The sequence below is a fragment of the Natrix helvetica genome (genome assembly GCF_964273705.1).
Source record: "Natrix helvetica genome assembly, chromosome: 1".
Classification (NCBI taxonomy): domain Eukaryota; kingdom Metazoa; phylum Chordata; class Lepidosauria; order Squamata; family Natricidae; genus Natrix; species Natrix helvetica.
The window spans coordinates 44,101,452-44,128,848 of NC_138548.1; the positions used below are offsets into that span (position 1 = coordinate 44,101,452).

General features: G+C 40.0%; 3 protein-coding genes across 5 annotated transcripts in view; 1 reads left to right on the top strand and 2 right to left on the bottom strand.

The window, feature by feature from the left end:
• AK7 (adenylate kinase 7) overlaps positions 1 to 3,332 on the bottom strand; it is a 37,962-nt gene extending 34,630 nt beyond the window's left edge. For both annotated transcript variants that reach the window (XM_081938291.1, XM_081938292.1), the window contains exon 1: positions 3,220 to 3,332. In XM_081938291.1, coding sequence (XP_081794417.1) covers positions 3,220 to 3,324 — 105 coding nt within the window. In that variant the 5' untranslated portion in view covers positions 3,325 to 3,332. The remainder of the gene's footprint in view (positions 1 to 3,219) is intronic.
• Positions 3,333 to 4,045: 713 nt separating this feature from the next.
• On the bottom strand, positions 4,046 to 8,876 carry GSKIP (GSK3B interacting protein). Of its 2 annotated transcripts, none has more exons than XM_081937219.1 (3): positions 8,774 to 8,876; positions 6,059 to 6,302; positions 4,046 to 5,708 (listed from the first exon to the last, which is right to left on the bottom strand). In XM_081937219.1, exons 2-3 carry the CDS (start codon positions 6,299 to 6,301, stop codon positions 5,547 to 5,549), a joined length of 405 nt encoding a protein of 134 aa, XP_081793345.1. In that variant the 5' UTR covers position 6,302; positions 8,774 to 8,876; the 3' UTR covers positions 4,046 to 5,546. The 2 variants fall into 2 exon arrangements, with proteins under 2 accessions (XP_081793345.1, XP_081793344.1); XM_081937218.1 differs by lacking the exon at positions 8,774 to 8,876 and adding an exon at positions 8,613 to 8,766.
• Positions 8,877 to 9,571: 695 nt separating this feature from the next.
• The window catches only part of ATG2B (autophagy related 2B), a 65,604-nt gene continuing 47,778 nt past the window's right edge, over positions 9,572 to 27,397 (top strand). The window contains exons 1-7 of the mRNA XM_081934625.1: positions 9,572 to 10,507; positions 18,698 to 18,860; positions 20,545 to 20,697; positions 22,896 to 22,998; positions 23,424 to 23,583; positions 25,556 to 25,735; positions 27,119 to 27,215. Of these exons, the coding sequence (XP_081790751.1) occupies positions 10,346 to 10,507; positions 18,698 to 18,860; positions 20,545 to 20,697; positions 22,896 to 22,998; positions 23,424 to 23,583; positions 25,556 to 25,735; positions 27,119 to 27,215 (1,018 nt within the window). The 5' untranslated portion in view covers positions 9,572 to 10,345. The remainder of the gene's footprint in view (positions 10,508 to 18,697; positions 18,861 to 20,544; positions 20,698 to 22,895; positions 22,999 to 23,423; positions 23,584 to 25,555; positions 25,736 to 27,118; positions 27,216 to 27,397) is intronic.

Here is a 27,397-nt window from a genome sequence, read left to right on the forward strand (position 1 = left end):
CTGCTAAACAAATAATTCCCTCACCACTGTCAAACTATTCACTAAGGCTGCATTACTATTACTACAAGAAACAAAGTTACAGTCCTGTAACTTTGTTGCTTGTATCTTTACAATTTATATTGATATTGTTTCCTGATTGCTTATTTGTACCCTATGACTATCATTAGGTGTTGTACCTTATGATTCTTGATGAATGTATGTTGTCTTTTTATGTATACTGAGAGCATATGCACCAAAGACAAATTCCTTGTGTGTCCAATCACACTTGGCCAATAAAGAATTATATTCTATTCTATTCCAATTTAAAAAAACATAAACTTTTCACCCATAATTTGTTACAAACCCAGTTTCCTATTTTGTCCAAATTTAAAACATATGCTATTTATTGATCACACCTCTACCCTGTTGCATTCAATTTTTCTTGGTGACATACTATAGAGAAAATAAGATGTGTAAATACCACAATCTGATTAAAATCAAATTATTATTACAACTGTGCTCAAAATAGCTCAGTCTTCAACATTTTCCTAAAGTAAAGAAGATAAGCCTGACCTCAATTGAGAGGCTGTTCCAAAGCATTGTAACTGCCCCAGAAAAGTGACATATTCTATTTACATTCTCCCAAAGATCTGACAAATATGTCACTATATATAGCTTCTCCCTGGATGTTCTGATAGGCTAGGCCAAAGCTGTTTGGAGTAAGCATACTCTAGTTATTGTTTCTGGTTTTTCATTTCCTGAAGGCCTCAGTGAATATAAGTATCAATCAGAACTGGACCCAAAAAAGAAGCCATTTGAAGGCAATAATGCCCAGATCTTGATTGTTCACCAAAAATTTGAGAAAAACTCCAAGCAGCCCTTTGAAGATTAAATGGATATATTAGGGGTACACCATCTGAATAGGTACCATTGCTTTGTGAAAGTCACAGATAAGTAGAAAATGATCAGGATGTAAATGGGATGACAGACAATCTTTCTAGATGATACAACTATTCACAGGGGAAAAAAATTATGCAGTACTCCATGACCACTACATATGATAGGCCTGACATTATCCGAGACAAGTTCATGGAAGACATGAACATCTAAGAACCAACCTCTAGGGCAGGAAGGATGGAATTCCCAAACAATGGAAATTCTCTATTATCAGCCCAAATATCCCAAGCTAAATATCCCAATTCAATGAATAGATACACCAGTGTCTCAATCACAAAATTCCTGATTAAAGATAAGCCCTCCTTACAATCAACCTCAACCTTCCAACCGTGGTGTTGCAGCAATGCAAGAGACTGAATAACCTGCCTTTCACTGTACAATTATATCTTCAGTAACTTGCAGCTATATACACTGCCACATTCAGTTATGTATATTGCTAAGGGGGAGTTTGAGTCCTGGCTATGACAAAGTATTGGAGAATATATAGAATAGGTATGTTTGCATGAGAAACTAGACAACCACATTTTAGCCTACAATCTTGTGCAATCTCATGTATTTAGTCAATGGGTGTGGACTAAAATGAGAACTTTTGATGAATTGAATTAACTGAATAAACCATTGCAAAGTATGTTATACATTGAGACACATGGGCAATTCAAAAATGTGAAAAACAAATAAAAGATACAAAATAATCAAAATCCTGTCCCAGAAGGGGGGAAATACAAAGATAAAGATATGAAGATGAAGAAGCAGCAAGGTTTAATCTCCTTCACAAAATATGGTTGGCAGAGTTCAAGAGGAGAGCCTTTTCTGCCCTGGCTCTCATCCTTTGGAATATTGTACCCCTTGAGGTAAGATCTATGCCCACCTTCTTTAGCCTTTCAAAAAGGGCTTAAAACATTTCTTGAGGATTGTTCTGGAGCCTGGATAGGGGTGTGCGATTTTAGAAGTGGTTATTGGATTAAATAGAAGGTTCCACTTTTAACTCATTGTTCTGACTTGTTGTGTTAATTCTGTTTTTATACTTACTGTTTTAATATTTTGTAGTACTGTTTTTATTATGTTGTAAGCAGCTCAGAGTTGTGTGACAGCAAGATGCCAGCATATAAATTTAATAAATACATTTTAAAGACTGAAATAAGATCTAGGGCAGGAGGTAAAAGAAAAAGGCATGAAAATACTTTATTTAGTTAAAAGCAACACAGGGGAAAAGCCTAATTTGGGCATTAAATATGATGTTGTCTGAAGTCAAGTTGATTTTTTCTTTTCATGCCTCTTTTTGTATTCATGTCAAATAACTACAATCTTCATAATCATTATTTATCGCCTAGGACAGAATATACTGAGTTCATGATGACCGGCTTCCTGCAGGTAAATATCAGAAGGAGGACTCCCAAAATACGTAAAACTGTAATTGACATATAATCGCTTTGTAAACTGTTTTGAAGATCAAACATTTTACTTCAAATACAGAGACAGTGGGGTTTAGAGATCAAAACATTGGGAAGACCCTTGAATGCTCTCATTCCAACCCCTGGATCTTATTACTACAGATGATCTCACTGAATATTGGGGATTGGAAAAATTGGCTGTTTTGAATGGCTGTAGGAAAAGTGGGATATCTTGCATTAAATTTATACCATCAACTACCAAATATTCAGACATACCTCATTTCCTTTCTCACCCCTTCCCATGCCATTAATCAGTTGAAAGTTAAAATTTAGCTATGCTATTGGGATGAACACCCTTTGAATGGTGTGGGATTATGAATGGATTTCCAGAAAAACAAAGAATGCAGACTGCAGGAACCCTTAGCACTATTCAGGTAACTCTGAGAACACAGATAAACCTCAGAGTGCTTCAAGGACTCTAAAAGGATGCAAGGAATATAAATCCTTCCATTCCCCACCATCCAGTCAGAGTTGAATAAGTTGTTTGGATGAGAAGCGAAACATCTTCGAAGAAAAAACAAGAAAGTCCAATTGCCTCCTGAAAAAAAAAGCACCTTTGGGACAAGACCCGGATGACTGAGAATCTCTACAGATTTTTATAATTTATATATCACGACTGGAGAAAAAAAAAAAGCGGTGTCGACTCCTTCCCAAATGCTTCCCCTCCTTTCCAACCCTCTCTACAAGTGACAGCGATGTCATCCATTCAGTCGTGCCCGACTTTCCCGTAACTTTGCTGCGATGGAGATGCATCTGGCGGGGCCGCGGCGTGCCCCGAAGCGGACGACCACCCTCCCTCCCGGTTCTGAGCAGTGCAGCCTTGCGTCCCCACCTTCCCAATGTTTCTGCCGCAATAGCTGTCCAAATGGTTGAGGAAGATCCTCTGGCTGCGAATGATCTCTTCTGCCTCCGCCACTGCCTCCTCTTCGTCCGACATGGTTGCAGTTGACAAAAACGCCCGGAGGTTGCTGGGCAACCGATCCACGCGCTTGGCACGGAGTGGGGGGGGGGGGTTGAGGAAATGGGAGGAGGAGCCAAAAGGGCGAGCAGCCAAAGACCGGGAGGGGGCGGGGCTTCAGACTGAAGGGAAACCTCCCGTCCTCCTCTACGCCAGCCTCTAAAGAGCGCCTGCTCCGTAACGAGTCGGAGTTAGTTGGGGAATCGGGTGACGATCACACCCCGATGGACCGCACAGCTCCTCCATCGCAGCCGGAACACCCAGTGCTGGAAAGCCGCAGTCCAACCACTCTGGAGCGCTAAGAGCATGCTTCTGAAGCATACATTTATCAACCCAACTTGGTGTTGGGTGCAGATTTCAGCATGTACGACAGGGGTCCCCAAACTTGGCAACTTTTAAGACTTGTGGACTTGAAGTCCACAAGTCTTAAAGTTGCCAAGTTTGGAGACCTCTGATATAGGGGAAACAGAGGGATAATTGAGAGGAAACGAACTTCCATCTGTACAATTCGTGTTTACTTCTAATGAGAAACACTGGGTACATTTACTTATTATTTACTTATTACTCTATATCATTTTTTCTTAATCATAGCACCCTTCTCACAGGTCCTCAAAATCAAAATTGCGTGCTGGCCTATTTTGAAAAAAATTCAGTATTAAAATCCCTTCAAACTATTATGAGAAACAATAGAGGCAGTGAATGCATCAATTATAATTTTTAATAAAGTAAATATTGATAAATGTAACCCATACAAACAAAAGCTCCATTTTTTAAAAGTGAGATGGGGTCCTAGGAGTATAAGACCCATTGTACAGATCATTTATGTGCCTTTATTTAAATGTACAACCTCTAACATAAATTAGTAAACAATAAACATGGCTAGGTTATTCACAAAGGAGTACGAAGTCAATTACGTAAAGTATATTTCCTCTTATAGGTCTAAATGTGTGCATACATCTTAATTGTTTGTGCACTTTATATTTTTAAATAAATGTACAAAATGAAATACGGCATTATAACAGTTTAAAAGTGTAAATTCTTGGACTAAATTCTCAGCTTTGATAAAACTATCACCCAAATAAATTCAAAGGCGCAAGACATATTTAAGTCTTTCAAATTTTAAGTTCATTTGTCGGAGAACTAGGAATGTTATCACTATATAGCAAAAAGTATCACTGTACAGTGCTATTATGACTGCTGTACATAAACTTTCATTTAAAAACACGCCCTTTTTGTAAGCAGTAAAAACAAAAAACAGCACCACTGTTAGCAAGTTTTATATTTAGGTATATAATTGTTCAAATCCAACTTGACTCTTTGGTTTTGAATTAAAATTGTGTTGAACATTAATTTAAAACAATGGCTAAAATACTTAAGGGTAATATAGAAATATTTAGTAACTGGGAATATATTAATTAAGGCGTGCAAAATACTTTCCAATATATTGTACATTGTGTAAACATTTAAACTGTAAATAACCCTTTACAGAATATGCATTCCATTTTAGCAAAAACTGTAAGAAAGATGGGGCTTTATGAAGAATTCAAAGATTCCTTATCTTTGTGCTTATACCATTTGTATTTCAATTGATGAATACATTCATTATGCCAACAATTCATCTTCTGTTCAGTATTCAAAGTTTGCAACCCATACAATAAACACTGCTTTTTACTGCTCATCAGTGTGGAGCTTAAAATGTTTGTGAGTATTCATTATGATTTCCTAGAGAATGCACAACAATTGCAGATACATATTGTAAATGAAAAATCTATTTTACTAAGCTTCGCAAGGCAATTTTCTGTTCTTCATAAAATTCCAAGTTACTCTTGGAAAACATGACTGAATTGTGCAAATTTTGAACAAGCATTATCTTGTTACAAACATTTAATGCCAACTGCAGCATTGCTAAAACTAAGCACTGAGTTAATACAGATTAAAACAGAAACATTATTCAATCACTTGAAAGAAAATTAACCAAGACTATAACTTTGTTTGGAATTTTGAGAACAAATTGAGTTATTTACTGAGAACAGCTTCAGTTATGAAGGTTATAGATAGTGCCACTACAATTAGTACAGTAACTAATGTTAAAAGCAAGGAATGCAAGTTAAACAAAGTATTCCTTTGCAGGTTCTCAGCATAAGCGGCTCAAAATTCTCAGCTGCAACATTTTTGGAGCTCTCTCTTGGTTGTGGATTCAATCAGGACTGCCCATCGTTTTTCAAATCTTCTAGTCTTTGTAGTAATGCATTTCCAAAAGCTTCTCGATATGCTGGACTAACTGAGTCTAACAAAGAGTAAACAGTCTCATGGTAGGGATTCTGTAAAGTGTCATCCATCTGGTCAAAATCATAAGCAACCACCTACAAAAGAAAATATATATATTTGAAAAGTAAGAAAGGATCCAGTGCAATATAAACACATGGATTAAGTAAGACAATACAACATGTTCTGCAGACTGTCCCCCCACCTTTGGATATTTAAAAGACAATCAATAACACAGAATTCTCAAGAACTGACCAATAGGTACAGTAAATGGGGTAATTATGAAGCATTTACTGCATCAAATTACTGATTCCTGGAAAATTATTTTCTATATAAAATATTTGGAACTTAAAGAAAAGGAAGTAGACTGCTTTAGTAACCATGTACTGTTGTTTACTAAATAGTCTGTAGTAAATACTTAAAAATACATACAAAAAAGGAACATTACCCTGAGTCCTGCTTCTGTTAGCTCTAGGCAATATCTGTTCTTCTCCCTAGTTTCCACATTTATGTATGCTACCTCTTCAACACATGGGAGATTTTTGGAGACAAACATGTTGCTCACAGCAAACAAAACATCATTCACAACAGCTTCTGCTTCAATTCTCATGTCTTTCACATCTGTTCCTTCAAAATGGTTCTCAGTTCCACTGTTACTGGATTCATCCATGGAATTATAATCAATTTCCATCCTGCACATAAAAATATATGTATAATATTTAGTACATATCCAAAGACCTTTTGTGTTTATTCAGCCAGAACTTTTAATACATTTCTGAATGTGATGTGAATTTTCAGAAAATCTAGAACTATATTACAATTTATAACAACATTAAGCAATGGGAAATTCCAAATGGAACACAGACTTAAAAAAAAACAACCCTGGATTTTTAAATTTTGATATAATCACTTAAACGTTTATTTCAGGATTTCAAAGTGGAAGCTTTTGGTGCCCTGAAGAAATTGATCAGCCAACACTGTATTCAACACAGAGTACGGTGTCTCTTCTTTCTTTTACTTAACCTCATTGTTTATTACGATTTCCAGTCTGGGCATGTTTCTTGGTAGCTTCCTTCCCATTTGCTGCCAGTTTCAATTTTATAGGTCACTCCTTTCTTATCACGCGCCAAGAGCCTCTGAGATCCTACAATCTAGAGGCCCATATTTCTCATCAATCCCACAACCCTTTCTCAGCATTTCTTCTGTGACACAACTCCCACTCCCCATGCAATCTGAGAACAATGGAATATATGTAACTCAAGGTTGAACTGGAGGCTGAGCTTGGTTCTGGGTAATACTATCAGTGAAATGTTGGCAAACTAAACAAGAATGCAGGTAGTCCTCGACATACAACAGTTCATTTAGTGACCATTACAACAGCACTGAAAAAAAGTGACTTATGACCATTTTTCAGTTATGACCATTGCAGCATCCCTACAGTGATGTCATCAAAATTCAGATACTTGGCAATTGGTTCACATTTATGACCCTTGCTGTGTCCCAAGGTTCAGGGATTGCCTTTTGTGACCTTGTGACAAAGTCAATGAGGAAGCCAAATTCATTTAACAACCGAGTTACTAACTTATCAACTGCAGGATTCACTTAACAACTGTGGCAAGAAAGGTTGGGGCAAAATGCACTCAACAACAGAAATTTTGGGCTCCTTTGTGGTTGAGGACTATCTGTGTATTCATATATTGGGGACAAACAGTTGCAAAGCATCTGTACAAAGGCATACAGGATACTCTCTGGCCAACACATCACAGTTGAGACGCAGAAGCTTCCCTGTTTCTCTAGAAACCATGGAAGTTGTAGTCCCAACGCTAGAAGATCCCAGGTGGAGAATGCATACACATGTATCACCTCTCCTGCGAGAACTGCTTTGGTTGCCGATTTGCTTCCTGGTGCAATTCAAGGTGCTGGTTGTCACCTTTAAAGCCCTTCTGGCTTGGGACCAAGTTATCTGAAGGACCATTTCTTGCTGGTCACGTCTACCTGACCCACTAGAGCAGGAAGTCAAGCTATGTTGTGGGTCCCATCCCCTAAGGAGATACATCTGGAGGTGCCCAGATGAAGGGCCTTTTCCGTGGTGGCTCCCTCTCTCTTAAATGGACTCCAGGGGATGTAGAGGACAGGAAGGCCTGGAGGAACATTGTCCATGGGGTCGTGATGGGTCAGACACAACTTCAGAACTGCAGAAAAAACAATTACTGCCAACCTGCCTTCCATTGAGGACCCGTAGACTGCACAAGTCAAAAAGAGGACAGTGGAAATATTTACAGACTCCTCGCATTCTGGACATAAATTGTTTCAACTCCTACCCTCAAAACGACACTATACAGCACTGCACAAGACAACTAGACACAAGAACAGTTTTTCCCCGGAACACCATCACTCTACTAAACAAATAATTCCCTCACCACTGTCAAACTATTCACTAAAGCTGCATTACTATTAGTCTTACTATTACTATTAGTCTTCTCATCATTCCTATCACCCATCTCCTCCCACTTATGACTGCATGACTGTAACTTTATTGTTTGTATCCTTACGATTTATATTCATAGTGATTGTTTCCTGATTACTTATTTGTACCCTATGACTATCATTAAGTGTTGTACCTTATGATTCTTGATGAATGTATCTCGTCTTTTTATGTACACCGAGAGCATATGCACCAAAGACAAATTCCTTGTATGTCCGATCACACTTGGCCAATAAAGAATTCTATTCTATTTCCTATTTCTAATTCTATTCTATTCGCGACTAACAACAACAAAGCCGCCTTGAGTCGTTATGTGCGAGCAGGCGGCAATATACGTTTTTTAAATAAATAAAAATAAAATAAATAACTCGGGGCAGATGCCAGCAGCGGATGCTCCTTTCTGTCCAACGTTGCACTGAACAGTCCCATCGCCACCCCCGCGGTCTCCCGTTCAAATCCCCCCCCCTCGCCCTCCCCCAAACGATTTCGCCCTCCGGTCGCGACGGCATTTATCTACCCGTATCCATTCTCCTTCGGCGTCTGCTCGTCGAATAGGTCTTGCATGAGAATTGCTCCCGGCCCCTTCACTAACCGAGAGGATAAGAACCCCCCCTTCCCCCCCCCCGTTCGCTCTCTCTTTGCTCCCAGCAACGAAACCGCTCGCTCGCCTCTTCTCACTTTCCAAGGCAGGATCACCAACGACCGGCGGCCTGGGGAAAAAAAACAAGTGGCGCCACTTCCGCTTGCCGATGGAGCTTGCACGTGGTTTAAGGGAGAGGGAGGAACCGTGGGACTGAGGATCCGAAAGGAGCTGACCCAGGGATGCATTTCATTAAGGACAAACCTCTCTAAGGGCACCGTGATTTCATTGCGGATTTCAGCGCATTGCGAAAGCACAAATAGTTTACCCTTAAAGGCAAAAAAAAAAAAAAAAAAAACCCTCACACAAATAGCCGTTATTAACTAACATTTGCATCAGGACGGGATGATTTCATTGCATTGCAAAACCGCGAGTAGTTTAGGCTTAAATAAATAGCCCAGCTCAATTATCAAGGGTTAACAGGTCTTCAAACTTGGCCACTTTAAGACTTGTGAACTTCAACTAAGTGGCCAAGTTTGGGGACCCTTGATCAAGAGTCTCTTGCCTGAGCAGGGGGTTAGACTAGATGGCCTCCAAAGGTATCTTCCAATGCTGTCATTCTGTTAAAACCTTGCATTCATCTTTCCTTCGGATTTAGTTTTGTCTTTTATGCGTATTTCCACCAAACGAAAAGGACATCTTTTAAAAAAATAAAACACAACAGCTGTAAAGGGAAGCCTTCGAATAATCTCCCTGCAGGCGCTTGTGAATTTTTTTTTACGCCAACCTAGACTTGCAAGCTAAGAACCCCCGCCATTCTTCTTTTTTCGTATCTCTACATTCCAAAGGCGTGCGGTCGCGTGACTTCCCCGGGCCTCCTCCTCCTCCTCCTCCTTCTCCTCTCCCTTCCGCTGCCCCAGAAGATGACGAGGCTTCCTCGCAAGACTTGACGTCCTCCGAAGCGTGTCTACGCGACCCAAGCTCTGAGCGGCGCAACGACTTCAGCCTCGCCGCCCACAAGACAGTGGGGCGGGGAAAGGGGGCGGAGAGAGGGAGAGAGAAAGGGAAAAAAACAACCTCGCGGCGAGGGACGGCGAGAGAGGTTTTGGGGAGAGGGAAGGAGCCGAAGACTCTCGTGGGCCGTGAAAACCTCCCACACCTGGCCCTTTAAATTTCCCGGGGGGGGGGGCAGGCCTCGGAGAAGATGGCGCCGGTTTGAGAGGCGAGATGGAACCGTCTGCTGTCGTCGTCGCGGCGGTGCTCTTGCGACGTGAAGCCGCCTCGGGCAGGACTGGGTAGACGAGCCGGGAGGCTCTTTCTGACCACTAACCGAGACCCCCGGACGGGTCCCCTTTCCCTCAAGTAGGCTTATTGCCCCGGTCTACCGCCCCCCCCCCCCCGCTTTCAACTCTAGTTGACATTCAGTGACAGCCTCGGCACACGCCTCTTTCTGGAGTTCCTGACTGGTAGAGCTGTCAATTCCCTCTTCTCCCCCCCCCCCACCCGTTTTCGTCCTCTTGAACAGACCCCCGTCTGGCAACTCCCGAAGATCCGTTTTTGTGGGTTCCTGGTTCCCGTCCTCCATCTCATTCCTTTTAATTTCCCTGCACTTCCCATCTCTCTCCCCCCCTCTCTAGACTTTTTCTCTCTCCCTCTCTCTCCTTGCCACCATGCCTTGGCCCTTCTCGGAGTCGATCAAAAAAAGGGCCTGCAGGTATCTGCTGCAGAGGTACCTGGGCCACTTTCTCCAGGAGAAGCTCAGCTTGGAGCAGCTCACGCTGGATCTTTACCAAGGCACAGGCTGCTTGGCACAGGTGCCTCTAGACAAATGGGTAAGTGAGCCAGTTCCAGCTGGCAAAATGAGGAATTGTCTTTTGACAGGTGTTTGTTTCAGTTTCCTGCCCTTTTTCTTATTATTGTTCTGATTATCATTCCCTTGACAAAAATGTTGGAGAGCGCTAGAGCGTATTGAGTAGGGCTGAAATTCAGCAGGTTCTGGAGAACCGGAGTGGAAATTTCGAGTAGTCCGGAGAACCGGCAAATACCACCTCTGGCTGGCTCCAGAATGTGGTGGGAATGGAGATTTTGCAATAGCCTTCTCCCAGGAGTGGGGGGGGGGAGGGGGAATTGGAATTTCACACTATCCTTACCCTGGAGTGGGGAGGGAATGGAGATTTTGCACTATCCTTCCACCAAGCCACGCCCACAGAACTGGTAATAAAAGAAATTGAATTTCACCACCGGTATTGAGGCTGTTTGGAGTAATCCAGGTTTGGTAAAATGTAAAAACAGATTTACCTGTGAGTGATGTGTCATTCCCAAATAATTTGGATCATAATCCAAGTATTTATTTCTATCCTTTTGAAATGAAGCCGTCATGATGGCATTGAAATCAAAATTTATTTTATACTTAAGGAGAGGGAAAAAAAGGGAATGATAAAAGAAGTGGAAAATGGTTGCCTCATTCAGGTTGTTTTCACTTGGAAGAAGTGCAAATTCATGTTAGAGTTAACTTTTGAATCAACTCACGTTTTGGTACATTATATTTGGTCCTGCTGAACAATAATAGTTTCAAAACGAGGCCAGATAAGGAAAAAATATCTAGATTATGGAAATTCTAGTACTGGATATAGTATTTGACCATTGAAAATATATTTTGCGTTATGATTTGAATTGTGAGATAAATGGATTAGTAGGATTACTAGGTGCCTAATTCCATTATTTGCATGATCCTGTGAAAGTGTAATACACAACTCATAGCTATGGTAGGTATTTGATCAAATCCATATTTGACAGCATTATAATTTAGGGATAAAGATGAGTTTTAAAAACAATTATGTCTATGTAGAGAAGTGCAAATCATGCCTTTATATTTTAATATAAACATCAAGGGTCTTTGTAAGCAGAAACACTTTTGTGATATTATGTCTCAGTTTAGCTTTTATAGATCAAGTGTGTTTTTACAGAAATTTAGAAGGTATTTAGAAATTTTAGAAAATGTTTTTTTTACTAAACTTTTATTTTGTAGAATAGTATCTTTCTCTATTTTTATATTTTAATTGATATAGAAAATATTATAATTCAGCCCCAGCAAGACAAAGTGGCTGTAGGTATTTGGACTTTCTGAAGACAAAGTACTTCCATCTTTCTGTCTGTGGTTGCACTACCTCAGACAGACCTAGTATACAATCTGGGGGTCCTTCTGGACTTCCGGCTCCTGCTTTTGGTGATGCATCAGTTGAACCCATACCTGTACCTGAATACTGCTCACAGTAACTCAGGCTAATTCAAGATGGTGGTGGTTACCTTTAAAGCCTTACATAGCTGGAACTGAAGTACTTGAAGGATTGCAAGACTGCCTTTTCCCAAAGCCTCTGCCTGCCCAACCAGATCTAGCAGAACGGGCATGCTGCAGATTCTGTCTGCCAGAGTATCTGCAAGCAGGGACTAAAAGATGGCATTTTTTGCAATGCCCCCTCCTCTATGGAACATTGTCCCTTCGGATATTAGAATGGCCCAACCTTGTTAACCTTTCTTAAGGCCTAAAAACCTGACTATGTTGCCAACCCTGGGGCGCTGAATTTTATTTTGTGCTGCCCATCTCCTCTACAAGGTGGCTTTGGACAGCTGTGTGAATGTGTTAAGGGCCCTATTTCCTGACTGTATTTCTAACTAGCCAAATATCATGGCTGCTATGTATATTTATTTTGTTTCTATTTGTGTGTGTGTGTGTGTGTGTGTGTGTGTATGTGTGTAGGTATGCTGGTCTTGTTGTATTCGGGTCTTTTCCCGTGTAAGATTGAGATTGTCTTGGCAATGTTTCAGCGAGGTCTCACCATCTTCAGGCTAGGTTTTGGGCTTAAAGTGTGATCGGAGCTGCTGTCTTTCTATAAATCTTGGTGAGGGTGTGTGGAGTGCTGGCTTTGTTTCAGTAAGTGCAATGATTGGTTGTGTGGTTGTATCATGATTGGTAGATTGGTGCTCATTGGTGCTGGCTGTGTGTCTATTGTTGTTTTGTGTTGTAACGGCCTGAGTGGTGGGTGGGGCTCATTTGTTGACTAGTTGACTTGTTTGTTCAACAAGAGAATAATTATAGAAGCTATCAAAATAGAGAAACATCCCCACAACATGAATAAACGTGATGATACTTCCCGCCTACCAGACATCTGGAAACCAGCCCTAGTCAACAAACAAGCCCCACCCACCACCCAGACCGTTACAACACGAAACAACAATAGACACATGAATATATATATATATATATACATGAATTGTAAACTGCCCAGAGTCATTGACTGAGATGGGCATCTATACAAATTGAAAGAATAAATAAAATTACTTGAAATAAAATGTTTAGTTTTAATATAAGTATTTATAAATTTTGTTTTTTTAGAAAATTTGCTTTAAAGAATCTTATGATTTAGGAATCATAACTATCTTTAGAACATCTCAATCAGAAACCTTGCAGCTGAGAAAAATGTGAATTAAGTTATGGCTACTCACTGATTGCCTTCATTCAGTGATTGTCTTTCTTATCTGCTGCAGCATGAATTTTCCTTCCCATAGCTTCAGTCTGGCATTTCAGCTGCTAAATGTTCTCTTTGGGAAAACTTCATGGTGGTATCTCTTGAATGTTAGAGTTGTTTCCTTTTTAGCTTTTCTTCTCCCTTTTAAAAATTTTAGGCTGTTAACATTGGTCTTTAATGCATTATGATAACATTGCTTTGAGTCAGGTTACCAGAAGAGGTCATTGTTAGCAGCAACCACCAATGACTTGTTGAGGATTTCATGTTGGATACAATTAGTAAGCAAAGCCTTTTTGTTCCTTCTATTTAGCATTAAACATCCTCAGTAAATCTACCTATTAAAGCTTTTTATTTAATTCTCTAATTTAATACTCCAAATAGATAATAAATGTAGACATTAAACGAGAATGCTCTTTTTAAAACAATTATAATCAATACTTTCTGTGTTATGATAAAATATGAAATTGATAATGATAATGTTGGTAGATGCAAGATAAGCTTCATAAAATTTGTTAAAGTTCATATTACTAGGATTTGATAACATTTCTGTTCATATAATATCAACAGGTAGAATTCTGGAGCAGGTTCCCTGTCTTTGCTTATTCTACCTTTTAATAAAATACAGAATATTACAAAGAAAGTTTCTCTTGTGGCTTAAATATTTTGATGTATAGTAAGGTAATTATGAAGGTAACGGCAATTGGATTGATTTGTAAGTAAGATACAGTAAGTGTACTATGAATGTACTTTATTGCCCAACAGTTGTGGATCTGAAATGTTCAGTCCACATGTATGAAACTGATTAATCAAACTGGATTTTAGCAGCTTATTGAAAATTGGTAGTACTTTCTCTCTACATGGGGCTCCCCTTGAGATGCACCCGAAAACTGCAGTTGGTTCAGAATGCGGCCGCGCGAGTAGTTTCGGGAGTCTTTAGATACTCCCACGTAACACCTCTCCTGCACGAGCTACACTGGCTGCCTGTGGCTTTTCGGGTGCGTTTCAAGGTGTTGATTATCATCTTCAAAGCGCTCCATGGCACAGGACCTAGCTATTTGCGGGATCGTATCCTGCCCCATACATCCCTTCAACCGATTCGCTCACACAGAGAGGGACTCCTCCGGGTGCTGTCCACTAGGCTGTGCCAGCGGGCGACACCCAGGGGAAGGGCCTTCTCTGTGGTGGGCCCGACCCTCTGGAATGACCTTCCCCCTGACATTAGAACGACTACGGACCTCCGCTCCTTCCGCCAGAAACTCAAAACCCACCTGTTTCATCTAACCGACCTGGCCTAATTTGAGCTTTCCCACCTCAGTTTGTATTTTTAAAATTTTATGGTCTGGTTTTAAGGTTTAAGTTTTTAATTTTTATAAATTTATAAATTTAATTTTTATAAATTTGTACAGGGGATATTTAATTCAATTTTAGTTATGTATATTATCGAGTGTATGGTTTTTAAAATTTGTACCTGTACACCGCCCCGAGTCTCTTCGGGGAGAGGGGGCGGTCTAGAAATTTAATAAATTATTATTATTATTATTTCTATTTTCTCAATTCTGTAGTTTGATTCTCTGGAATATTGCAGTCATTTTGATGGTTTTCTGATTAAAGCAAATAACCTATGTGACTTTAGGGTTTTTTGAATGAATGTTTTGGGAGTGCAAAATAAAACACAAAAGTTTTTCTCCTTGTGGCAAACCAATTAGTGGATCTAATTCTGCCTAAAGCCAATTCATATTCTGATTCATATGTAGCAAAGAAGGTCCACTTACATTGTAAAATGTCATTATTCTAAATGGCAAGAACCCTTCTTCATTTGAGGCTATTGGATTTTTGATAAATGTAGTATGAGTCTATTCTTTGCATAGCCATATTTGCTTATTTCAGTTACTATAGCCTAAGGATGTAGAGAGAGTTCTTGGAGAGGTACAGTTTATCACATACACTCTTGTCTGTTTGGGCACTAATGTTAAGACTAAGTTGCTGAAAGAGAAATTTTTCAGTGTCCTTAGTTTTATAAGGTCTCTAAATGTATCTCCTGATAATTTCCTGGATATCTCAGTCATATTCAGTACCATTTTATGGAGTCTGGCTTCATTGGACACAATCCTACTTATTAAGCACTCAAAGAACCAACTTTTCCCTGCCCCCATGACTACCAGGTAGAACCTCCCACTCAGGAGGGAACAGAATTACTTTGGTACAGTTCTTCCAACTCAATTAGGTGCTCCTGAAGGATACTTATTAAATTTCTTGGAGGCTTCTGATATTGATTGTAAGGCAAAGGTGATCATAATCTTGAGGGGCTTCATTAGAGCCCCTCTGGATCATCCATGAAGGAAACCAGCTTGGTTTTAGTCTCATGCCAAGGCCTCAGTCTTGATTGTCACAGGTCTAGAGGGAAACAATATTGACTGTGTCAAGGTTATGAGATTACAGGAATATGAAATTGAGAACATCTGTAATGATAGAATGTCTGAGCTATAAACTGAATTCTTCACGAAATATTGTATGTTCTTAAATGAACACCATTTTCTCTTATGTCCACATTTATGGGATTGTTTTTAATTAACTTTTCAGTGTTTCAGCATTTGAAAGCATTTGCCTTGTTTCAGTATGTTAAAATGTCATTATCAATGTATTACTATTGATACTTTCCCACAGCTTTTTATTACTGATTAACACACTACATGTGCTTACATAAGCACAAATAGTTGTTGGCAAGTATGGCAAGCATTTTGCTAAAAATAACAATATCTTAATTGTGGCAAAGCTTTTACAATCTGCTTTTAACTGTTCTGTTAGGTATGTTTATCTGTGACTATGAAATTAAATTTTGTAATACTTAAAATGGTAGTGATAGCTAATTGGATTTGTTGACAAGGGATATATGAAGCAAAATGTATTATTTTATTGCAGCATAGAAGTTATAGAAATGGGTGTATCCAACCATATTCAGTAGGTGCATTTCTATGAATGCATATCCGATTTGCATTAAAATTACAGATTGCCGAGGAGAAGGAAATAGGATTAAGGGATTTGTTTTTTGTATTATATAATAAGAGTTATGATGCATCATATGAGAAACCTAGGTATATACAGTATTCTACCATATTTTTTTGCACAATGGCTAACCAGATGTCAGTAATTACCGTATTTTTCGCCCTATAAGACGCTCCGGAATATAAGACGCACCCAATTTTAAAGAAGGAAAATCTAGAAAAAAAAGATTCTGAACCAAATACTATAGTAAAATATTTTATATCAACTGTATAAAGTTAACAGCAGTTTAAGAACAATTTTATGTCAACCATGTAACACAGGGGTGTCCAAACTTTTTTCAAAGAGGGCCAGATTGGATGAAGTGAACATGCTGGAGGGCCGAACATTTTTCCGAACATTCTTTGAACAATAACAATTAAATGCAAATGAATTGTTTTATGCCAAGTTAATTGCAAATGGCATACTTTTCATTTCATAACATTAAGATCAACTGACAGCTGAGTTTTCACAATGTATCCATCTTTTCCCTGAAGACTCGTGTTTAGTACATTCAGATGCTTTCTTTCCTCTTTCCCTCTTACTTGTCTATCCTTCCTTCCACCCTCCCTTCCTCCTTCCCTTCCTTCCTGCCTCCCTTCCAGTTCCCTCCTTCCTCTTTCCTCCTGCCTTCCTGCCTTCTTTCCCTCCTGCTTATCTATGCTTCCTTCCTTCCTTGCACCTCCCTCCCTTCTGCCTGCCTGCCTTCTTTCCTCTTACCCTATCCTCCTATCCTTCCTTTCTCCCTCCCTCCTTCCTTCCCTGCCTCCCTTCCAGTTCCATCCTTCCCTCCTTCCTTCTGCCTCCTTCCTGCCTGCTTGCCTTCTTTCTTCTTTCCCTATCCTCCTATCCTTCCTTTCTCCCTCCCTCCTTCGATCTCAGGAGCGAAAGCCTTTGAATGAAGTTTGATTGTGTCCCACCTAGCGTTCTCCACCCCCACCCCCAAATCTCTCCGGATCCGGAGAGATTTGGGGGTGGGGGTGGAGAACGCTAGATGGGACACAATCAAACTTCATTCAAAGGCTTCGATTTGATTGTGTCCCATCTAGCGTTCTCCACCCCCACCCCCAAATCTCTCCGGATCCGGAGAGATTTGGGGGTGGGGGTGGAGAACGCTAGATGGGACACAATCAAACTTGATTCAAAGGCTTCGATTTGATTGTGTCCCATCTAGCGTTCTCCACCCCCACCCCCAAATCTCTCCGGATCCGGAGAGATTTGAGGGTGGGGGTGGAGAACGCTAGATGGGACACAATCAAACTTGATTCAAAGGCTTCGAATTGATTGTGTCCCATCTAGCGTTCTCCACCCCCACCCCCAAATCTCTCCGGATCTGGAGAGATTTGGGGGTGGGGGTGGGGGTGGAGAACGCTAGATGGGACACAATCAAACTTGATTCAAAGGCTTTGGCTCCTGAGATGGTGCGCTGCCATCCAAAATGCTATTACTACGATCTCTGCTGCCTGGAACTGCCCGAGAAGCGGCAGGTAAAGCGGGCGCTGCAGTGATCGTGGTACCAGCATTTTGGATGGCAGCGCACCGATCTCAGGAGCCAATGCCTTGAGGCACCTTTCATTTGCAGGAGGAGGGCAGCTTAAAGCAGCGCCCCAGCAATGTGAGGAGCCGCTGCCACCGCCACCACCGCCTAAGCCCTCTCGGGAGCCCAGCCGAGCGGGAGCTCTGAAAGCGAAACCTCTCTCCTTTCCAGCCATCACGATCTCTGCAGCCCCCTCTTTGCCTGCCCCATTTTCAGATGACCCAGTGGCTACATTCGGCTTACAAGACGCACTCAGATTTTTACCCTCTTTTTGGGAGTAAAAAAGTGCGTCTTATAAGGCGAAAAATATGGTAGATTACAAGCCGGACATGAGGCCATTAATATTTTTCATGTATGTTTTGCACATACCAGAACCATTGTATATTCATTGTGACTAGTACCAGACTTTGGTAATTTTAACCTGTATGGATTGGCCTAATCATCTCCCAAAGGCATCCAACTTGACAATCATCTTTTTTATTTTAAACACACAGGGATTTTTAAAAATTGTTTTTGGTGTGTGTTTCAGCTTCAGTCTTCAAAAAGAGTTTTAAAGCACACAAAAGTATGAAAATAAGATCTGCCAGCAACATGTTTTTCTACCCACCTATGTTCCCCTAATTATGGGGCAGCTTTGAAGGCAGCCACAAGGTGGGATCCAATAACCACATACCAAATACCAAAAAGTATTAATCTAAAAATACCATATTCACATTTCCACATATCAAAAAAACACCTTTTGAAGATTGAACCTTAAGCATTGTACTACCCTAACTGTAACTTGTATTTTTGTAGGCAGTTAAATCTAATTTGTCCTAGATGCACAAGAGAAATTACCCATATTTATATTAAAAATTGTAATTAATATTACACATTCTAATAAATACTACAAATTCTATATTCTTCTTCTATATGCTTAGAGCCTGAATGAGATTCTGGAATCAGCAGATGCTCCATTGGAAGTTACTGAAGGATTTATTCAGTCAATATCTCTGTCCATTCCTTGGGGCTCTTTGCTTCAAGATAACTGTGCACTTGAAGTAAAGGGCTTAGAGATGGTCTTCAAACCAAGGCCATGTCTAGGTAAGTTAATAAACAACAGTTGCTTGTTATTACATATTCTATATTTTTTTGCATGTTAGAAGGTAAGTGGATTAATGTAAATGATCTAGTATCACAATACAGGTAGTTCTTACTTAATTATCTTAATTGGGATTGGCAACTCCATCGCTGAGTAAACATCATGTGATTGCCCCACATCGCAATAGAAGTACTAGCAGTCCTGCTTCCATTTAAGCGAATCACCCATGGTCTCTAAGCAAGATATTGCATGATGGCATCACATGACTTCCTGCTGGCTTCTCTATTGACTTTGCCAACTGAGAAGGTTGCAAATGGTGCTCACATAACCACAGAGACACTATGATAAATGTGAGGCCTGATGATATGCCACCTTTTCAGCACTGTTGTAACTTTGAACTGCAATAAACAAATAGTTGTTTAACAAGCACTACTTTTATCCACTTAATTTTTGCTAGGTGGAATATTTGAATATCAAATAGGTATAGTATCATGAGGCAATGTGTATATTTATCCATGTCTAATCAGATAATAAGGAAATAATAAATTACCGCAGATAATCAAAGGATTGTTTGACAAAGGATATTGGTCATTGTACAAATATATGCATTTTTGGCTCAAATACTTCATTTCAAAACTATGATATCCTTTGCCTTATAAACAGGTTTATGTTACTTTATAAACACAGTGGTAGGCTATTGAGATGTATGTAGATTCACTGTGTTTACAACTTGATATTTTTAAGAAGAGATTGGACAGCCACTTGTTTGAAATGGTAGATATCTCCTGCTTGAACTGGGGATTGGTCTGGAAGACCACCAAGGTCCCTTCCAACTCTCTTTTATTCTGTATATTATAAACTCACATCTGACTTAAAGTTTCTTCGTAAAATAATAGTCTTCATACCGCTTTTCTTTGTTCAGAATCTTTACTGTAACTACATAATTAGATCTACTGTCTGAATCCTGATTATATGGGGAAACCAGTCTTATTTTATAACGAGGACTCAGATTGTTGAGGGCAATATGCTGATTCTGTAAACTGTTTAGAGAGGGCTACAAAGCACTGTGAAGTGGTATATAAGTCTAAGTGCTATTGCTATTATGTAGCCGTATAATTTTCATATATCATATTCATACTTGGAGAGGTCCTGCTTTTCATTCACAGGTAATATAGGTTTGTTTATTGGCATCTCGGAGCAGTTGGAAATAACCCCAGAATGCTTAAGACCAAACTTATTACACTTAATGGACATTTGTAATATAATTATCCATACTTTCATGTTCTGCTGTAGAAGTCTACCATTTTGATTTCTACAGCAGAAGAATAATTTTGTGTATTCTATTGATCTTGCAATATTTGGGCAGAACATTTATTCTCCATACATGAATGATATAAAAACAGACATATCCTACAATTTACTCCTCAATATTCTTTCTCTAGTTTTTACTTTGCTATCTTTAATGTTACTAGTGAAAAGTTTCTATATGAATAAGTATAAACTTTGAGAGGCTTCTTTTCTTGTTTACTACATAGGAAATCACTGCTGTGTAAATAGAAAGTATTAGTCAGCAATGTTTTTTTTGATTGAGTTCATGATTTACTATTACTGACTCATCCTCATGATTTAATATTAATAGTGGCTGAAGTTGACTAAAAATAAAGCATGTTTGACTTCTTTTGGTAGCTTCTAGTTCAGAACCAATGTATTGGTCAAGCTTTATGACGAGTAGCATGCAGCTTGCAAAGGAATGCCTTAGTCAAAAACTGACAGATGAACAAGGAGAAGGGTCCCAGCCTTTTGAAGGACTTGAGAAATTTGCTGAAACAATTGAAACAGGTACTGTTTGCTTCATAAACTGCAAAGCAAATTACCGTGTTTCCCCGAAAATACGCCAGGGGCTTATTTTCTTTTGCCCCACGAAATATGCCCTTGGGTTTATTATCAGGGAGGGCTTATTGTTTTGGGGCTGCCGGGCGGCTGCTCCCTTGTGAGCTGGCTCCCGAGGAGCCGGGCGCGGCCTCGGCAGCGAGGCAGCCATGGGGTGGCTATGCTCACGAGCGGCCGCCCGGCGGGTCCTCTCTCCAGCCGGGAGGAGCGCCGTTCACTGACCTGGGGGTTGGTCCCTAGGGTGCCAGGCCTTGTGGCGCTCTGCCCGCCCTCCAGCTCCCGCGGCTTTGCACATTCGAGATGCCCCCTGGGTCAGTGCATGGAGCTCTGCCCGGCTGGAGAGGTGGGTTGCGCGAGCTCCTGTTCCGCCTACGGCTTCGCCGGGCACTTGCGCGGCTCTCCTGGGCCGCCGCCGCTGGCTGTTGCCCGCCACCGCTGGCTGCTGCTGCCCGCCGCCGCCCCATTCCGCTCTGCGCGTAGCTTCCGGGTCCAGAACTCGGGGCCGAGTGTTCTGGCGTCGGCCGCTCTGGGAGTGCTCTCTGTGGTGGGCTGGCTGCCGGACAGAGTCTTCCGGACAGAGTCTTCCGGCGGCCGGCCCACCATGGAGAGCAGTCCTGGAGCGGCCGATGCTGGAACGCTCGGCCCCGATTTTTGGATTTGGAGGTTGTGCACGGGGCGGCGGCGGCCGGCGGCGGCGGCCTGGGAGAGCTGCGCAGGTGCTTGATGGGGCTGCGGGCGGAGCGGGCGCTCGCGTGGCCCGCTTCTCCGGCCGGGCAGAGCTCCATGCGCTGACCTGGGGGGTGTCCCGGGTGTGCGGAGCCGCGGGGGCTGGAGGGCAGGCGGAGCGCCGCGTGGCTTGGCACCTTGGGGATTGCCCCCTGGGTCGGTGGGTGGCGCTCTTTCCGGCTGGGGAGGGGATTTGCCGGGCGGCTGCTCGTGGGCATGGTTGCCTCGTGGCTGCTTCGCCGCTGGGGCTGTGCCCGGCTCTTCGGGAGCCAGTTCACAGGGGAGCAGCCGCCCGGCAACTCTTCCCTTCGGCCGGGCAGAGCGCCGCTCCCCGGCCTAGCGGTATCCCGAAGGCGGCAAGCAACCCCCCCCGGCTCCTGCGACTTGGCGCTTTCGGAATAACGCTAGGTCGGTGAGCGGTGCTCTGCCTGGCCGGAGGGGGGGTTTATTTTCGGGGGTGGGCTTATATTTTTGCCCACGCGAAAAATGTGGCATGGGTTTAGTTTCGGGACAGGTTGTATTTTCGGGGAAACACGGTATCAATTAACCAAAAGTATATTTTGTTAATTAAGTCACAATAATTGTCTAGTTTTAAAATGTGGCATTATTTAGTAGCATATAGGTGCTGCTGTGCTGTGATGGGATAGGTTTGCATGCATAAACCACTTTCACGATAGCTAGAAAAGGGAGGCCAGTGACAATGTTCCACATGTTCATTGAGCAGTCTATCCTGCCTAATATTTTAGTCATTAAATGTTTTCTACCCAGATGGTGTCTGAATTGTTAGAAGAAATGCATATACCAACTGTGTTTCTTACATAGTGATGAGTGCATTGTAATTTGATTTTACTTGGATGGGTGGGGGGACTGAAAGAGTTCATTTGCCTGTATAATTAAAAGGAGTAGTAGCAGCATCATTACTTCAATTTTTTTATCCAGCATTTCTAGCTGTCAGGTGTAAAAACAACCAGGAGTCAGGATAGAATTAAAAAGCACTATACATTTATTTCATGCTAATCTATATGCAAGAATTTGATCTAGTAACAATCAAGGCAAATTGGTGCCAAATAAGAGTCAAGGGGCTTAAAGGATAACTGGACTTAAGTCTCTTTTAGGGTTGTAGCAGTTCCAAACTGATGATGTGTTTAATTCCACCCTCAGGCTCAGTCTGGTCAATTCTACATCAGCCAGCAGATGCTTGGAAATAGTAATATCTACTTAGCTGATGCAAGATTATATAGGTTTTTAAGTATTTATTTCCGTCTGGTTTAATATACTATGTGATCAGTTATGATTTATAAACTATGGTTTATTGCTCAGTGTGATATGTATTGGATTTGTCTTGGTGATATGATTATTTCTGCCTAAACTGAATCTAGCAGGTACAACGCTTATTTCTTATCTTGATACTTTTACTATAGTTTTAAGAAGAGTGAAAATCAATTTTTTAGACACTGTTCTGAGAATTGAACATGTGCCAGATAATTCTAAAAGCGGAACAGCACTGGAAATTCATATTGAGAAGTAAGTAGATTTTGTTTTTTGTTTTTATTTTAAGTGATGGCTGGAATAGAATCAGTACTTTATGAGAATTTAAAATAAAAGTTCTATTGTATTCCTCAATAATAGAACTTGACATTGATTATGTCTGTAGCAGTAATGATTTGGATTTTAAACATATAAGAAGATATAGGAATTTTGTAACTAAATTAGTGCATTAATGTTACTAGAGGCTAAGTTGCATATGCTTCTGTGCCCATTGATACAGTAATGCTTTGCTAGATTTTTATGGAGATTCTCAATCATCCAGGTCATGGTTGTTCCAAAGGTGCTTTTTCCAAAAGGCAACTGGATTTTTTTTTTTCTATGAAGCTATTCATGTGATAAAAGCAAGAACATTGTAAATTTATATTCTATCCTTATTTCATTATTGATTTCACTGCTTACAGAACGGTGTACTGTGATGAAACTGCTGATGAATGTTCTGGAAACGTGCATCAGCCCACGGCTTTTGCTCACAAATTATTACAGCTCTCAGGTGTCTCTTTTTTCTGGGATGAATTTCCGGCATCAGCAAAATCCTCTCCGGTCTGTTCCACTACACAGTTGGTAAAATTCTGTTTATTTTTTATTGTATTTCTATAGCACCAGAAATTCAAATTTCAAAATATGAATCTTGCTAGGTTACACTATAAAAGCAAAGCAGATTGAGACCATAATATTGATTCAATAAAAGCAAAAAATAATAATACCATGATACAGATATATAAAATGCTAATGTGTTGTAGCAACCATTTATTTTGCAAATGCCCTCCACCGATCAGTCATAGGTGTTTTTAGAAGGAGAGCAAAGCTGCTAGCCTACCTTCAATGGGAGAGTTTGGTGTTATTTGACGACAAAATTAAAAAAAATCATTGTCTTTACCTCTGACTTCAGAGTTTGTTCAGCAGGGTTCTTCCATATGGAGAAGCCCCCAATTCCAGTTGAACTTCCAGTGAAGAAAGATGGCAATCTCATGACCAAAACTACAGCTGGGTTATCATTCAGCAGAGACAGTAACCTTCCATCTATTGAGATTAGATAGCTGTTCTCCTGCCACCATCAGTATTCCAAGAACTTATATACTATTTGTCATTATGAAGACTGAAAAATATACATAAATGTATACAGGTAGCCCTTGCTTAACATCCACTTGTTTAGTGATGCATTTGAAGTTATGATGATGCTAAAGAAGGGACACAGTGGTCCTTGCAGTTGCAGCTGATGTAGCATCCTTGAGGTCATGTGGTTATTACCTTCAACTTTCACTACCAGCTTCCATGAAGCAAAGTCAGTGCAGAAATTGACATGATAATCAAACATCCCTACAATTGGGTGGAATTTGCCTAACACCTGGGACAATTAAAACTGCTGTCATAAGTTGGTGTGGTTATGTGACATTGTGCTTTGTGACTTTCTCACTAAGCAACAGAGCTTCCTCTGCCAGTTACCATCAAGAAGCGAGGGCTATCCGTATAAGTGTCTGTATGTATCGTACAAATTACATATTTAAGGCATAAGCATTCCTGCCCGTTTTCTCTCCCAATTTTCATATATTCTCTCCCAAGCATTTGCAGTTTTGAATGTCTATTTCTGTAAAAGCTAAATTGAGCAATTTAGCATTTACCAAAATTTTGTTAACTTCATCCATACAGATTACCATGCAGGTTTGTTTGTAAACTGTAGCAGTAGAATATTCTGAATTAAATATTCAATGTTGCTTCGTGGTCAGTTATAAGACCACTTTATCGCAAAGTCAAGTAGCCCTTCTAAATTGTTCAATATTATTTCAGCTTACCATTGCCTTTTTTTTTCCTGGGCATTTCCTGTAAAGCACTATAACCACCAACCATGTTATTATTTAAAATGCCTCTGTTTGTTAGGTTGGTGGTTAGCTTTGTATTAAAAAGAAGTGAAGTGGGAAGGGGTACTTCTGAGTTAGCATTCTTTCCAAGCAAGTTATCTTGCTACAAACTAGAACAATAAAACAAGGAGTTTGTATAACAATTTGGCATATGCTAATCGCAAAAGCTCCAGCTCATAATTTAAGTGACCCATATCACGTTCTAGTCAGAATATTAGGCACTCTTATTTATTTATCAAACTAAGCACCACCCATCCGACTAAGTGTCTCTGCTTTTATAGATAAAAATCATAGGACCATACAAAAAGATAGAATTAAAATAGACTAAACAGGATGATAAACAAGTAAAAATAAAGAAAAATGATAAGTTAAAAGGCAGAAACCCTCAAGGTTGCATAGTGCCCTTGGATCCCCATACAAGTTGGCAGAGTCAGATCTTCATGCTCTTGTAGAAGGCCAGGACATAGGGAGACGACAATTGCAAAGACATTTTGCTGAAACACCATAATTAAATTTGTAATTTTAACAATGCTTTTATCCTGTTATTGCAGTGTTTCTAGTTTTGTGTTCGTACTGAAAAATTATGTACTGTAGTTTTCTAATGGTTTGAATACATGTATTTCTGCCCACACCCAAGAAAGTGTGCTTATCTATATTTTTATTTATGTATTTTGTAGTTAACAGAACCAAAGCTTTCACCTAGCTGGAATCCAAAAATTATGTACGAGCCACACCCTCAACTACCACGAAACCTACCTGAAGTTTCTCCCTCAGATCCTGTGCAAATATGTAAGCTGATTGGAAGGATGGAACTGAGTCTTACATTAAAACAAAATGAAGTGCTTCCAGGAGCAAAGGTTAGTTGTTGATTTTAGTCAGGTTTTTTTTTTCGCCCTTGGTATATGTTATTCAAGTCTTGATATAAGCTTATTTCTCTTTATTCTACATTCAATTTTTCCTTGATAAAGCTTTTTTGTAGATAGTTGAACTCTGCTTAGTCTACTGTGTAAAAGTGAAGGATAAGCATGTCGTAATTATTAGGCTGCTGCATGTCCATTCTTTAAAATCAGTGCAGATAATCTGAAGTGTGTCACTAACTGCTGCATTCTTGCTGTCTAGGGTTTGATCTTTTTTTCTATTTTAAGGCAAAGAATGACAAAAGAATCAGAAGAAATTAATACAACTAAATAAGAATACATGCAATTAAAACAGCGGTGTTTCAGTTATATACCCAGACAAGAAGAAAAAATCAAGTTAAATTAGTACAATGTCATTTATAACATTTTAAAATCAAATTATTTAAGTAGTAGTCACCACTTGTCAGGTTTAACTCAAAGGCAAGAAAAAAGTACATCAACAAGAGCAAAACAATAATAGCCTTTCTTTTAGTTTTTGCAGAACTAAAACTTGTATTAGATAGATAAACTATTGACAGCAGAAAACAGGAACAAATACATCTTTGAAATAATCCCAAAGTGTCAGGTGTCCACTCCCACCCTGCTCTGCTTGCTCTTCTTCTATACAAAGATCTTTTTAAAACATGAGAGTCAGAGGTGAGGTTTGTATCTCTTTAATTAAATCAGTGATATATGGAGGCTCAGTTTTATTCAGGATATAGAGTACTGGTTGGTATATATACAGTAAAACCTCCCTAAGCCGACCACCTCCTTAAGTTGACTGATGAATTGTATATAAAGCTTTCCAAGTATATATTTCCTAGGTTTTACGTGACTTGTATGTTGTAAGTGTGCGGTCCTTGGCGTTTCTAAGCTTGGTTGTTTTCTTGCAGATCAGACTGATGATGTTACCTAGTTGGGTAATTAAATGTCTGCAAGAAAACAACCAAGGTCAGAGGGAGGCAAAGTCTTCCCAGTTCAACCCTGATCCACAAATATTTTTTTCTATTGATACCATATATTTCAGGTGTTTAAGTATGTCTGTACACAATAATAAAGCCTTGGAGTGCCACCTGCTAATTTCTATGTATGTAAAAAGAGACGGTTCAGTTTGGAGATAACAAAGAATGTTTATAAAGAATTAAGCTAAAACATACAAATGCTAATCAAAAATAATGTGCAAGCTGGATTCCAATAAATCATTATATTTCACAGACAATCCACAGTATATTTCATAAGATAAAGGATTAAAATCAGAGATGAAAGTTCTGTTTTTGTTCAATGGCAAGATTGATAACAGAGAAAACTGGTTCTTATCAAATGTATTAAATCTTTTTTTTAAAGTTGGACGTAGATGGACAGATAGATTCCATACACCTGTTCCTGTCACCCAGACAGGTACATCTTTTATTGGATATGTTTGCAGCCATTGCCAGACCAGGTAAGTTGTTGTTTAATATCATTGAAATAAGGGGAGCAGTCTTGAGTTTTGCATGTTTGCACAGCTTTAAATATTTGCTAGGCAACTTTTATGTAGTTACAGGAAGAGTACAGCTTTTAATGGGGAAGCATGGCTGATAATGTTATGCCATCACTGGAACAATCGGACAGAATTATTTCAAA